Below are 15774 nucleotides of genomic sequence, written 5' to 3' on the forward strand. Positions count from 1 at the left end.
AGACTTGTAGGACTTTTGCTTCTGTTTCGCTTGTAAAACACATAATCAAGCATATAAACGTGCTGGTGCTTTTTATGTATTTTACTGACAAGACGCTGCGAATGCTAATACAGCTTGCACCTTATCGGTAGTGTGTCCCTCCCCAACCCCGCTGGGGGAATCATTTAACTGTTTTGCTTTGTTTTTGTACCACGTTTAACATATTAGAAGCAAATCCACGATTTGCGCTTGTTTGTTTTATTTATACCACAGGAGGGATGTACATTTCAAAATACAGTTATAAAAGGGAGTTACTAACACTTAATGCTGAGGAATATTTGTTTGCAGGTAAATAAATTTGACATACTGCATGACTAGTAATTACTTTTATGTAGTAGTTAATTTCATGATGACAGCCACAACATTTGTCTGACTTAACAGATTTAAAGACACTGTGGAACTACCTTTGATTTTTTTAAATAGGAGGGTTTGTGTTGTGTGTGGTGTTTATAGAACTGATTTTGGTGTACAGCAGTGGTAAATCAAATTTAAGAATTGATCCAGTGTCCACAAGTCACTTTTAGCTCCAGCATTCACCTACAGTCTTATAAAAATGTCCTGTGAGTGATTACATTAACAATTAAATAGGTTCACGACTGACTTTATTTCTTTGGGCACAGAACAAAACTTCCATCATAAATACTTTAAAATGGAATTTGATTGAATGCATCTTAGGTTGGTACAGAAGTTCTGAGCAGCACAGTTCTTAAATTATATGAGCATAAACTGTAAGAGGACTTGTTCTTGTTCAGGAACATAAAGAGGATTTTGTCTGGGCTGCAGAGGGGGCATGAAGAAGTCACTTTTCTGCCATCACTCAGTTTTGAAATAGGCAGCTTAGTTTGTCCTGTCAAACTGTAGTTGTGGTTGCAGCTTGGATGTCGTAACTCTGGCCCCTCACCTGAACGGTATTAACCTCCTGTATATTGATCAGCAAAGGCATATGAGCACAAATATTTCAGGTTAGGGTTTTGTAAACCTAGATTAGGCTAACGGATTGAAAAAAAAATGAAAGTAGCTGTAGAGATTTTTGTTTTCTGGTTGGCATTTTCTCTATGGCTTAGTATCTGAGAAGCCTTTCTGAACCTTCTGATAAGCTGCACTTGCTACCATGCAATTCCAGCAGATGTGGTGTTGTTTGACACACAGCACCGAGTAGTAAATTCTGGTGACCACACCTAAGTTGCGGCCCACAATGCCTTTTTGTAAGGGAAGCTGAGATGCTGGAGCAACCTGGTCCTTCTAAGCTTCCTTGAAAGCTGTCTGCCCAGATTTGGTAACTGGGTCATGGTGCAAAGCTGCTGCGGGCTCAGAGGGCCTTGAGCACGTTGGAATCACTGCTGCTCCCGTGAAACACCCAGGGCAGGATTTGCGTAACCAGGAGATGTACTTCGCTGGTCAAAGCCTGGTGGGGACATCTATCTGTACGCTCCACTTGAAGTGTTGGCTGGAGCCCAGCTCGGTTGTGTCTTTGCTGTTTAGGTGCAGTTGGCTGTCAGCTGTGAGCTTACACTGGGAGGAGAACCTGGGTTGCTCGTGGCATCCCATGTAATGGGCCCAAACACACCCCCTTCTGCTCCAGTCTGGTTCCTGTGTCTCATCTGCTCTCATGACAGTGTCATGTGGCCATGGTAGGCAAACATGGGCATCTGGATCCCGTTTTACCTGGTCCTGCTGCTGTGCATTATGAGAACATGTAAGGATGTGTAGCACATTTGGACTCAGGGTGTCCTGGGAGTATCAGGAATATGCCACACCAGGGCAGTAGACATCGGTAACTGGTGGTGTGACAGGCAAAGTATTAGCCCAGGAGAATGCTTTGCTGTAACCTGCTTTCTGATCTGGGCTAACCAGTGCATCTTGGACACAGTCTGACATGCCAGGACTGAGACTGGTGAATCTGATTCTCTTTTAGTCCCTTGCTTACTCTCCCTCATGAAGATGAGGTGATTACTGTAGATGCTCCTGTATCCCATAAGCTTAATTTTCAGCTTCAGCATGATGGAAAATTTCCTTTTCTTCCTCCTCTGCTTTAGGGTGTGAGTGGAAATGAATACAAAATTTTATACAGGAAAGAGGACAAGGAGGACAGATTCATCTCTTAGTTTTGTAGAGACAAAAGAAGGTGAGCATAACATACAGAAAAGAACAAGAGAAGGAGCTCTAAGACGACTCTCCCAAATACGGAGAAGATGGTTCTGCTCCACCTTCTGTTGGGCGGTTGGTTTGACTGACTCCTTAGAGCAGGTTTTGCTGCTGCAGTGCCTAGGGAAGTGAGTTATCTCATTATTTATGAAGAAGTTAATAACCTTTAAGGAATTAATATACACGCAAACCCAGCGTCACCATGATATGATGCTGGTGTCATGCCATTCATGATTTAGTTGACTTCAGCTACATGAGGAATACTTCGGTGTTAAATAAAGTATTATAGAAATGCATTTTGAAAAACAAGCAAAGAGAAGGCTAAGAGAAAGACCAAGTTGTTTAGCTTTTGACAGTATTCAGTCCTGTGCAGACACAGACTGGAGCAGCCAGGTCATACTTACCTCAGATGCCCTCTGTTCACTGGGAACCATTCCTAGATGGCCATAAATGAGGACTGTAATCATTCTTTTTTTTTTTTTCCCTCTAAGGATTTTATGGAAAAGGAACTTTCTCTGGTTTACGCATCTTCAGTAGTACGTTGACCTATAGTTAACTTGCTCCTCTATTCCGAGAAATTCCTCTTGCTTGCTGCCACTGTCTCCAATAATGTCTTTTACTAAGACAGATATATTAGGCACAGCTTGAGTGTGTGTTTTAAAATGCATGAGATGGAGTGGGTTTGCTGCTGTTGGAGCTGTGTCTATGGACATCTTATTAGATAGTGAGAAGGGATCCCCGGCTCTTCACAGTAAAAATAACTCAGGTTTCCCCCTACGAAATAAGTGCTCTCACATAGCTGACTCAAGGACCGAGGTGGAACCCATGCTGCAGGTTGGTGTCAGGGAATGTTTGATGTTTTCCCACTTGGTTGTGCCATGCTGCCTGTGCATGGCTTCTTTATAACACCCTCACCCACTTCACCTCCCCTCTTCCCTGGAAGAGGATGGGCAGGTAAAGACATACCCCTGAGAGCAGGGCTGCAGTTGCCTGATGTTTCTTGGGTATAAATTGTGGGGGAAAGGCAGTCCAAACTGCTTGGACACCACAGAGAAGAAAAAGCAGTTCCTCTGAACTTTGGATTTCTTTGTTGATCTGCTTTTTTTGGCTCTGTTGTCATTCAAATTCAGATTATGAGATGACAGCTTAGCTGATGACAAGCAGGAGGCTGCCAAGTGGTAATCCTGGCAAGTGTTAACCCAGGAAAACCTGGAGTAAGTTAGTTGCAGATTGCAGAATTTTAGTCCTGTTTTTAATAATAGGATTGTCCTTTCTACAGACTATTTTGGCTTGTAGCTTCCTTTTTTATGTATGGTTATTGAAAAGGGTATCAATTGTTCAGTGCCACTAAATCGTTGAATTCAAGGTGCAGAGGGAGGTTGCACAGTCCCTGTGCTCTGTGACACGAGGTTAGAAGCGTTAACTTTCACACCTGGGTGTTGCATTTCCATATGCAAGTTGTGATAATCTTAGGGGTTTTGTTCAACGCTTTGCAAATTGCTCAATGCTCAGATGAAGCCTCCAAGCATCAACAGCATAACCTCTTGACATCAACAAGCAAGTCTAGCTTGCATGACTGTTGTGCATGCAGTTCTGAAAGGAAGAAGAAAACCTGCCATGTTCCTCAGGTTCCATCCTAATAGCTCTGCAGCTAAAGGAGTTTGTTCCTAAGTAACTCTGGCAGCTCTGGGTTGCTAGTCTCTATTCTGCAGCGTATTGTGTTCTCATATTTATTTATGAAATTAATAAATTCTTACATGTCACTTGTTCCAATGTAATTTTGTGTGTGTTTTCCCTCCCTCATGCAAACATCTGTTTGATGGAGTTGATAATTATGACTAGTGAGATTGGCAGATTAGTAATTTGGGAAAAAACCTCAAACCCACCTTGTTTCTGGGGAGAACTAGAAAATAAAGTGTTAACTGGAAAAGCTGAGGAATAGTAATAAACAGTGTCGGTTCCTAAACAAAGTGTCAAGGGAGTGACCTTCTTTCTCCCCATGCATTTCTGCTGGCAGCGATGGAGCTTGTTCAGATTTGAGCTCTGTAGTTGAAGGCTGCCTGTTTCAGAGCACTCTGATGTACAGCACAGAGCCCTCAGCCCCTGCTGGGGTTTTATTTCTAGGTTGGATTCATTTTGACCACCTGTTTCTTCCATCCAGTGTTACGTCTTGGTGAGTTATGGGGAATTAGTTGCTTTTTAATCTAATTTCTGATGGATGGCTATCACCTGCACGCTCAGAGATAATTGATGCACACGTGCCAAATGCATGCAGCGATGGTATATATTTGTTAGGTGGTAATGTGATGTCTGTAGTTGGAGAGATACTCCAGTAAGAGCCAGGTCTTTGGTGGGAGGTTGCAAATGTTGCTGGGTTTTGTTTTATTAAAACTGGTTGGTTACTGCTGGGAATTTGTCACCAATTAGGTTTTTTGATCACTCAAGTAATACCAAATTGAATGGCAGCATGGACACTCCGGAGAGCGCAGAAGACATTAAAGAAAAACAGGGAACATTTGTGCCACAAGCAGAAAAATAATCAGATTCAATTTAGAAGAATAATAAAAGCTAATGCATTTGGGAAGAGATTACTTTGAATGAGGGAGAGAAATGCACAGAACATTTCAGTGGTAGTCAGCCATGAGCAAGACACATTTTCAATAAGATATAGCAATTCTGAGCTGCTTAGATAGGGACTTTGTCTCATAAAGCAGAGGGGTAAAAATCCCAAATTGCGCTTGGGTGTATTTCAGTGTGAGAAAGACAACAGCAAACTGCAGTGCTGTTAGGGAAGAGCAGTAAAATTGATCAGGGTGCTATAAGGGCTGATTTAGGATAACAGAAAGGTACATGAGCTTATCTGTGGTTGTTTGTGTACCTCTAGGAGAGGTAGAAATGACAAAGGTAGACAAGATGCTTTTTGGGGAGTCGAGGAGATTTGAGTGGGATTAATGGGATGATGATGAAGGTAAGAAAATCTGAATCAGCATAGGAATATTTACTCTCAGAGGTTTATCTCTAAGATATACCATGTGCTGGTTAATAGAGTGCCATTGTGCTGTAACGACTCTTTCAGAAGAGGTTCTGAAGGTCTTCCTTACCAGGAAATATCGAAAACTGGACTTTGTGAAATTTCAGAATTTTTATTGTTGTGAAGAGTGAGGTGTTGTTGCAGAGATGGAGGTCTTGAATCAACCTGTAATTTACTCTGGTAATGCTGTGAGTCTGCCTGTGATCAACCTACTCAGTGAAGAAGCAGGACTTCAGCAAGCACATACCTTGGCATCTCCACCCGCTGAGATAGAAAAATCCTTGTGAAGAGCTAAGCCTTTGTTTAGGATTTTTAATAATAATAAAACAAAAATATCCCAAACCAACACCCCAGCAGTGAAAGCTAATTCCTCGCATATCCCTTACTGTACGTCTGTGACATGCTTTGAGATGATGGTGTGTTGTTCTTTTGATCCCTTTAGAAATAGCTGGGAAGGAGAAAAACGGAGAAAAAGCCCTCGTCCCTCTTGTGGAGCCTTCTGCTGGAGTTCAGGAATTTCAACAGAGTGATCTTTTGGCATAAACTGGTTTTTCAAGAGACATTCCTGCCATTATGAATGAAGTAGCAATAGTGAAGGAAGGCTGGCTTCACAAACGAGGTAAGTGACTCTTCCCTCCCGGACAGTGGATTGACTGTCTCCCATGCAACGATCTGGTGTTTAGCAGCATATCTTCAAATAATCCATTATTTTCCCCTTCACCTTAGTGGGAATATAAGAACTGTGTGTGACTTTCTTTCAAGTTTTAGAAAATGCATGTACAAGGAGTTTTCTTTGTGTGTGTGTGTTTTCACTGAAAACCTCTTTGAAAATGATGATAGAGACATAGCAACTGAAGGAGATGCTACTTAGTGTTAGAGGTTAAACTGTAGCAAATTATTTTGCTTTATATGTAGGCTTGGAGCTTTTCTTTTTGTGTTTGAAGGGAGGATTAAGGTGAATCTTTTTTGAACAGTGAAAAATACGCCTGTACTTTGTGGGTAGTGTTGTGCTCTTGAAGATACTTGCTAGAGAATGTGCTATTCTGTTTGTGTCTGAACTGGTCTTGGTACCAGTGTCCTGGATGGGAAGAATAGCCTCGAGTTTGTGCACTCTCTGCATTTCTGTTGTACCACTAATGCCGTTTGATTTTTGTAACAAGTCTTTCTTCTTGTCAGAGTGGCAAAACTGATAAAACACTCACATGTGCCATTAGGCATTTACATTCTTAAATGTTTTCTTCCCAAAACAGTTAGTTTGTTCTTTTCTGGGGAGGTGTCCATTTTCAAGTACCACAGAATTGATCCTATATGGTACCTCACTTACGTGTTTCTTTATATTCTACTATCATTCCTTGGAAAGGAGAGAGCACTGACAGGTACTTTCCATAATAACGTCATTTTTTTTGGACCAACAAGAGAATCTGTGTGCTCCAGCAGTAGGGAAGCTTACATGATTCTGCAGACTCAGGATTTTTCTAGAGGGTTTGCAGCAACTTGCCTGAAGGTGCAAAGGTGTAGCATAATTATTTATGGAAGAAATTATAAATATGTTATCATAACCTGGATAAAGGCTGATGGTTCTTCTGCAATAATAAGAAATATCTAAGAATTTAGAAAACATGTTGATGATCTGTGTTTTAAAAGGATGGAAGCATATATTTCTAACAGCTGGATATACAGTGTAGTTTAGCAGATTGTTTGATGCTTGATGTACAAATGTTTTGATAAAATTTTTTCTGTTTTGTTTTTTTTTTTGTTCCGGTTTATTTCAGTTGGAAACCTCTTTGCACTCATTAGCTTAAACAGCTCATTCAGTAATTCTGGTGTACCCAGGCTGCCTTGTTCTGATAAAGTATTTGAGAATTATGCTGTGTTTGGATTAAACAGGAGAAAAGAAACACAGAATTACGCTTCCCATTACCATTTATGAATCTGGAAACTCTTCAAATCAGAGAGTTTTTTTTAGTTTAAACAATGTTTTTAGGCTGAGGGTTTTTAGCCGTCTTTTGTTACAATCCTTCCTGCACTTATTTTTAATTTAAAAAAAAAATTGTTATTTTGAGGAACACTGTAAAAAAATCGGGGAGAAACATTTACTTTAGAAAGTATGGAAAAGGGACTGTCAGGACGATTCAGAGCAGATGTGTCTGAAACTTTGAAACAGTCATGTTGTGTTTCAAGCTTGTCTGTGTTTACTTTTGAGAACTGAATTTTTGTTGTTTCTAGGATTATGATAAAGCTACTTTCAAGTAAGGAGACCTCTGGAGGAGATCTCAGTAAAAGATGCCCAGATCTCCTGATCTTTTTTTTTTTTTTTTTTTAAATTGCCTTAGAGAAACAGATTATTATCTCTTATAGTTTGCTGATAATACGATGAGATTATTTGCTGAACACGTTTCTATTTCCAAAATGTTACTCTGCACGTTCTGCGTATTTGATACAGCAAATTTGTGCCCAAACCCCCAAACTGTTAAACATGTCTTGGCATTTTTTGCATGCCAGGTTTCCTAATCTTTTTAACCTGTTTCCCAATGCCTTTTTACCCTCTCGGTATGTGCAGTGACACCTATTTCATTCCACTCATTGACTTTGCAATTATTAATTCGGTGTTGTCCATGCGAGGAGGTTTTCAGAAGGCAGTGCTACATCTTAGCCTGCCAGCATCTCAGATCTGTTACTCTCTTGGTTTTGTAGCTGTTTTGGAATCAATTGACAGATTCAGTTCTTTTGGCTGGGTCTTGGTCAGGGGGTAACTGATCCACTTGTGTGTGTGTGTTTTGTAAAGGATCTTTCTTTTTGAATAATCTAGACTTATTGCCTGACCCTATCAGTGTGCTGGCTCTGCCAGATCAAGTGCTTCAACCACAGGATGTTTCCAAAACTGATGTCTGATACCATGAGCTTCTGAAGTTGAGGCGTAAACAGTAATTACTGTAGGGAGGGACTGCTAAAGGGGGATTTTTAGATATAGGAAACATATATTGTTTGTCTTTTGGATCATTTATAAAACCAAAGGTTGCACTGCAAGTGTTCTTTAAAGATCTTAGGTCTCTCCTCATGCAAATATTTTAGGTAGTGACTGTCCGAAATCCAGATTGGGCAATGATGTTCTAACGTTCCCCACAGCTTTGGTTGGATATGGTGTCTCTTAGTTCACGTCCCGAGCCGTTGAGCAGCGTGGCTGTGTGCAGTGAAACAATTGCTACATCTCACCCCAGCAGTGGCTTAATTTTGGTGGTTTTAATGAGTTGTGTATGTATAAATCAGGCAGCGAAGTGCTCTGGAGCCCTTCTGGATGGCAGGTGTAAGTAAGCATAAAGCCATCATTAGCAGGAGCAGGTGTTTTGGCCTGGCGGGGAAATAGCAGGGCTTTCTAGAACTGTGGGGTAGTTTTCTTCTGTCAGCATGCTTTACATTTCTGTTTTTGTTTCCAAGATTAAAAATACAAATGGAGAAATGGAATTAAACATTGCTGCCTGGCTGAGAGCTCTTGGCAGTTCTGTAAGTCAGTTGCTTAAAGGAAGCTCTACTTCCAGTAGTGCAGATGTTTGTTTGTGCAGGGGCCAGAGTCATGTCCATGACATGTCTAACCTCAACCAGGCAGAAATAGAAGGATTCATGAATGAACTTCTTCCCCCCTGCCCTCTTCCCCATTGGCAGTGCTTGGTGCATGTTACTCAAATCACAGCAAGGCAACAGACTCTTGTGTGAAGTAGTTTCTGACCACTCTTTGTGTAACTGCACGGCTGAACTGTTCCAGCACACACATAGGACGCATGAAGGAACTCAAACATGGGGTTGGTGTATTGTACATGTACATCCAGAGTACGTACTCCCTGACTGTGTTATGCTGAAGGTTTGTTTAGTGGGAAAGGATGGGGGAAATGGTTTGACCCAGAGGTGCCATAATTGTGATTGAATATGAGGGGAGAAGGAGAAAATTATCTGCCCAAATTGCTGCTTGTTGAGCTCTGAGATTATAGGTTTTCTGAATGTATGTCATGAGTATCCTTAATTTTGGTTGTGTGTGTGGAACTTTTTGGATAACCGAGGTGTGCCCAAGTGTATTTTGCTTGTTTTACTGATCTGTTTTAAAGATCTCATTGGATTTCTTGCATCTTTCTGCTCTGGTCCCTGTTTATAAAGGTCCTTCTATTGTTTTCAGTCTTCATCCTGTTTTTTTTTTTTTTTTAAGTCTTTCTGCACAGCTAACAAAGGGGGGATTGTGTGTTTTGATACTCTGTCATCTCTGTCCTCCCTAGTATGTCCGGTTTTCTTATTAGGGCATAAACTCAAATGAAAAAAAGGAGTCTTCTGGAGGCAGGGAGAGAGGGGGAGGGAAAAATGTACATTGACATTTGAAAAAGGAAATAGAATTCTTGATTTCTCAGTCTGAGAAATCTGAGGCAATTATAAGGTGCAGGAAAGACCTGTGTATTCATCCATTAATAATTAGCAGGAAATGCAGAGCTATTTTGTTTTTAAATAGTATATAAACAACACACAGTATTTTAACCATAAAAACCGGAACATTTCCTTGAAATGTCAGTTTTTGTGGACTCCAGGCAGGTAAAACTATTTGATTGATTGAGTCTCTGGCTTACAAGCTGATCAAAATTAATAGAGGCCCTTAAATGAGAAATTATACAAAAGGTACTTACTCCACTTCTGGAAATAGTACTTTTTTTTTTTTTTTTTTGTTAAAGAATTATTTCAGTAATGAATGGAGGGATACAGACAATTGAATAAATAACCAGTGGTCCCTTGTGATTTGTCTTCCTATAGCTTCATTGCAAAAAGTGAATGCAGGGTTCATATGTAAAATACAAACCAGGAATCGAATGCTGATTGTTGCTCTTTTAACTTTCTCTGGCAGAATAGCACAGATGGTGAACTTTAGCTTTGTTATTTTGAGCACAGGTTCATACTTTCAGTGTTCTGTTAGTATGAATCAAAGCAGGATCTTACAAGATATTTTTTAAGCCAGTGGGGGGGGTCTCTTGTGTTGCTGTTTTTCTTCACCTCTTCTTTCTTCTCTCTTTTCTGTTCTCACCATGTTCCCTACCTATTTTTCTATGTGTGTGTGTGTTTTATTTTGGGGTGTTTTTTGTTTTTTTATCTTGGCTTCTGTCTGTCCCTGGGATGTAGCAATGCACTGTCTTGATGACCTGTGTAGCCAGAACCCTCGAGGTTCAGATTAGTTGGAGGATCGTCTGGCTTTCATGGTATTTCAAAGGAATGGCTGTGGCACTTGATACAAAGGATCCTAAGAGCCATCTGAACTCTGAAGATGCCAGCTATAGAGGGCACAGCTGCTTCAGAGGAAAAACTGGGGGGAATGGAAAGGTAAGAAACAAGATAGGGGCTGGACAAAGAATGGAGTGGGGAAGTTTGTGACAGAGGGAAAGAAGCTGATGCTATTTCTAGAGCTGAAGGGTTGGGTTTATAGGGAAATCTGTTGCTCTTCTTATTGGAAACAAAAGATAAGCTGTGTCAGTTTGTGGTTTTCCTTGTGTGTCTCTTTTTCGACACAAGGGGCAATAGTTTTGCAATGCTTGCTCTTGGTTGCTTTCATTTTGCTTGTCCTGTTCTGGGAAAAGAGGACTGGGGAGGAACCAGGAAATTGTCAACCAATAAATCTGACCTTGGTGGTAGGCAAGATGCTAGAGACATTAAGAAAGGATGAGATCACAAAACATCTGGAGAAATATGAGCTGATAATGGCTAGTCAGCTAGACTTTTGGAGGGTAATCTCATCTGATGGAATTATTTGTGGAGAGATCATAGGAAACAGGCTGGATCCAGCATACTGTAAAAAGTCTGCTTTGGATGACAGGGAAGTCAGAAGCTGAGAATCAGCTGGTACAGTGTAACAATACTGAACCTCATCTCTGAAAGAGCGTAGCCTAGAGATTGCTCATCTTCCTTTCACAGAGGAACTACTTGTCTTTGACTGGCTTTGTTACTTTCTGGTGTCCTTTCAGAGAAGTCTTTCTTCCAGAACATTTTTGCATTAAACGCATTCTTCAAGACACAAGCTTCACATTTTTGAAGGTTGAATTCCAAATGTTTCTTTTTTCTGTAAAAATGACTCCCAGGAAGTCTTTATTCCAACGTTTTCAGAAAATACTTTCAGTTCTTTAGGGAAGTGATGCTAGGTTAGATGTTTTTCTCAGTGTTTGTAAACTGACTGTCTGGAACTTACATGCGAGTGACACTAAGCACTCTCACTTTGAATGGCAAAGAGGAAGAGCTCAGATGTTGATGGTGCCCACATTATTTATGTCAGTCCTGGAAGTTTACTTTCCTATTCTGCTTTATTGTACATCAGAAACGAAACAAACTAGGTCTCAATTTTATCTCTAAGACTGAGGGAGCATCATAAATTAATGTTACTTGTTGTTAAAAGGGATTTGAGAATGAGGGATCTAGGACGTTACAAGCCCTGTAAAAGCGAACCTGGGAATGCTTGGTACAGTGGATCATGCAGAAAGCATCTGTATTGGCTTTGATCCTCTTTTTCATGGTTCCTTTCTTTTCAAGAAGGGAAAGGGAGGTAGACCTGTGCAAAAAAACCCCAAAAAGTTGTCTATGTTTTCTATTCTTTTTTTCTCTCAGTAGGCATATTGAAAAGTCATCAGGTTTGGATGTAGGAAGAAAGAAGTACTGAGTGAGTATGCTGTTCTGAGGTAAAGAGAGAGCAAGGGAATAAAACCTGCTCACTGTTCTTGCAGGAGTGGTTTTAGGCAGGGTGCTGTGCCATGCATTTTTAGATTTGGCACCTTGTCCTCACTTGAAAACGTCTTCCCCTGCAGCCCCTGTGTCGGTGCCAGAAGGTTCCTTCCCTTCCAATTGATGGTGCTCCCACTGCCTGAGCACCATCAGTTGCACTCCTTACCTGTGTCCGTGGCTTCACCTGCCCAAACTTGCTCAGGGATAGCACTCGTAGCCTGAGACTTTACCATCTGAAAAAGCTGGTGAAGACTTTGGTGTCTTAGAGCAGTGCATGGTGACATGTGGTGTCTCTGCTTTTATACACTTTTTATGGTACTAATAATTTTCTTAAAAATCGGGGTGATGGTTGGTGTCAGATTCATCTAGGAAACAAACCTTGATATATATTGAAAAAAAGAAGGATTTGCTTAATATTTCAACATTTAATTTTAATGTATTTTAAAAGACAGAACATTGTAAAAACCAAACAAACATCTGTCAGACGTGCCGTTTTTTTCCTCCTTTTACATATTGGAGTAACTGGTTTGCTAAGACAAAAAAAATGAGTTAAATCTTATTTAAAAAGTCATCTCTCATGGGGGGAAGACAGAGGAGGGATTATTATTTTCAAATGCATTATGCTGTAGGTACATTGTACCTCTCGAAGAAGGAACAAAAACCAGGAAACTATGTGAGGAAAGAGGAAGAAAAAGAATGGAGAAAGAATAGCACCATATTAGGTGTGAAGTAGTGTGTTTTTGTGAGAAATATTTACTGCAGCTGAAAGGGGGAAATAATGAAGACCGACTTTGAGTGCAGTTGGAAAACATGTTGTGGATGTCTGGGATTATTCTCCCACCTCTTCAAGTTGAGCCAAAAATGTGAAAAAGATAGCTGATCAAACAAGATTGAGAAATTTGTCAATTTATTCAAAAGTGCATGGTCATATTTGAGGACAGCTGAGGTAAACAATCATCACAGACTGTGGGCAAGTCAGTTACTGTTTCCCTGAGTCTCTTGGGTAACTTGGGGGAGCCTGTTTTGAAGTGCTGTCCAAAGCCCAGGCCTTTGGTGAACTGCATGTAGAAATAGCCCTTGGAGTCAGTGGTTCTCTGCATGACTGCAGTGGTATTTTGTGCTCACACTGAGACTGATGGCAGCATCTGAGTCATTTCTGAGGCTGTCAAATCAGTCTCCTCTGCCTGTGCTTTGCTAATGTACCCTTAGTGAGAACCACAGAACGTGCATGTCAGAGAAGTGGGCTCTGTGTTGGTGGTGAACCACGGCCTTCTTTGGGAGGGAGCTCCAGCCTTATAATGGTTTGGGTTGGAAGGGACCTTTTAAAGATCATTAGTCCAACCCCTGTGCCATGGGCAGGGACACCTTGCACTAGACCAGATTGCTCAAAGCGCCATCCAGCCTGGCCTTGAACAGTTATAGAAATTGGACATCCACAGCTTCTCCAGGCAACCTGTGCCAGGGCGTTCATAGTGAAGAATTTCTCCCTTATGTAGTCTAAATCTACTCTCCTGCAGTTTAAAGCCATAACCCCTTGTTTGTCACTTTAGGCCCTGGTACAAAGCCTCTCTGAGTCTTTCTTAAAATCCCCCATTATGTATCAAAAAGCAGCAGTAAAGTCTCCCCAGAGTCTCCTCTTCTCCAAGGTGAACAGCCCCAACTCTCTCTCAACCTGTCTCTGTAGGAGGGGTCTTCAAGACAAGTGTTGTTATGCTGATAGAAAATCTAACTCAAGAGGTTGACAGTGGTGTTACTTGAGGTGACTGGTGACTTCAGGTGCTGATGGAGGACAGGGCTGCTTCCTAATTCTCAAATTGTAAGTGCAGCCCTTAACGTTTATGGTGGCTTTATAAATCGGTTTCCACATGTAGAAATCACAAGATTTTGCAAGTTTTGCCCCTTTTTCTTCCTGAAGCAGAGAAGCTTGCTAGTCCTCATGATGTTGAGAAAAACTAGAAAAGATAACCTGGGTGCCTGCTTCAGGTTTAGACTAAGCAGAAGAAAAAGGACTGTTTAATTACTTGTAACAAGAAGGCTCAAAAAATGGAGGATTTAAAGTAATTTATAATGTGTGGTGTTACTTTTCTGGCCTCCTAGCCTTAGCAGTATACCCTACTATTTCTGCAGTTGTGTCAAAAGATCTGGGGATCACAAAATACATCCTGATTGCACTTCAGAAAGCAAACAATATGAAAGAATAAATTTCTTGTCAGCAAGAGGCTTGACCGGTCTAATATTTAATAGAAACATCAAAATGAAATTATATTTGAACTGCTTTTTTTATTCATCAAACTCAAATCCTAAGATTTAAGGGAAAAAGTACTTAGTTAAAATTTTTTCTATGTGTTCCTATTTGAGCCTTTGTATGTGCCAGATCACAAGTGCCAACGTAGTGCTGCCTTGTGCAAAATGATGTAGTTACACTGCTGTGGAAAATATTTGCACTAGGTAGGGTTTGTGCCCTGAATTACAAGGCTGTACCCACAATTTTTTATGTTTTTGTCATTATTCTTAAGTTGGAGCTTCACAGCTGGAGTATTAGTAAAAAGCTACACCCTTGAACAACCTGTTAAGCAGTTCAAAATCCGTTGTCAGGTCTCTTCAGAGCTGCAAAGTGGAATATGACCTTTTATTTGCTGCTTGCTTTTCAGGGGCTTCCAGGCATGGATTGTCTGGACTGGTGTTTTTACACACGTCATACGTATCCCCACGCCTGTCTGTGGTCAATAAACCTGCAATAAATAGCAATCATTTAACTAAGTGAAAGTGTTTTCTCTGTAATGTAGATTTTTTTTTTTAAACTATTTTCAACTTTCAATCGTGCAGTCCCCTTCCCTTCTACGTTCACTAAGTAGAATGAAATTTTGGGAACACCAAGGAAAGAGAAGGCAAGTATTTCTTAATTCAAGACTTGACTGAAATGTGTAGTTGCATAGGTTTAGCTGTATTAAATGTTTATTATTCTACTGTGAGTTTATGCATGGAGCGATCTAGAATCCAGTTGTGATTCTCTGTGGTGACAGTGCTGGTTCTGGGGCTTGGAAGGAGTTTTATAGGTGGTAACTGATTTCTGGACACAGGATAAGAGTCCTTTGCCACTACAAATTCACTAATGGAGTTACTCTGTGGGAAGTGTTCTTTGTGCTGCTTAGGCAGTGTGTGGAGAAAGCCGTGCTTTAGACTGGGGGGGCTAAACATCATTAATCCTCATGTTTCTTTATTTCCATAAATTTTTAAAAAAAGAAATCCTACCTTTTTACTTAGTTGTTAATAGAAAAATGGTCTTGCTGCTTTAGTTATAGAGTGGATTGAGTTGGCATGGACCTTAAATATCACGTAGTTCACAACACCCCTGCCACGGGCAGGAACACCTTCCCCTGGACCAGGTTCCTTAAAGCCCAGTCCAGCCTGACCTCAAACACTTCCAGGGATGGGACATCCACAGCTTCTCTGGGCAACCTGTTCCAGGGCTTCACCACTGTCACCCTAAAGAATTCCTTCCTAACATCTAATCTAAATCTTCCCTCTTAGTTTAAAACAATTGAAAACTCTACAGTCCTATCACTATTTGCCTGTGTAAGAAGTCATGCTCTCTCTTTAATCCCTCTTAATATTAAAGAATACAATATGTGACTTTCATGCTGCCTTTGTGTTATGTTTCAGGCAGTGAAAGAGTGGGATAGTATTTGACTTTTTCATCTTGAAATTTTCTTTGCATCAGGGATAATTGTAATTCTGGTCTTCTTTTCTGGTAAAGGTACATTTTAGTGTAGCAGGAACATTTGAAAGGTATATAACTGATGTATCTCCTGGTGTGGAAGTCAAAT

General features: G+C 40.6%; 1 protein-coding gene across 3 annotated transcripts in view; it reads left to right on the top strand.

Annotated features, from left to right (window-relative positions):
• The window catches only part of AKT1 (AKT serine/threonine kinase 1), a 74553-nt gene that overhangs the window by 932 nt on the left and 57847 nt on the right, over positions 1-15774 (top strand). For 2 of the 3 annotated variants that reach the window (XM_027637736.1, XM_027637734.1), the window contains exon 2: positions 5658-5834. In XM_027637736.1, coding sequence (XP_027493537.1) covers positions 5789-5834 — 46 coding nt within the window. In that variant the 5' untranslated portion in view covers positions 5658-5788. Of the gene's footprint in view, positions 1-2143; positions 2165-5657; positions 5835-15774 lie in introns of those variants that run through there. The other variant, XM_027637735.1, reaches the window with a different exon arrangement.

The sequence above is a fragment of the Corapipo altera genome, unplaced genomic scaffold (genome assembly GCF_003945725.1).
Source record: "Corapipo altera isolate COAL_440 unplaced genomic scaffold, ASM394572v1 23, whole genome shotgun sequence".
Lineage (NCBI taxonomy): Eukaryota > Metazoa > Chordata > Aves > Passeriformes > Pipridae > Corapipo > Corapipo altera.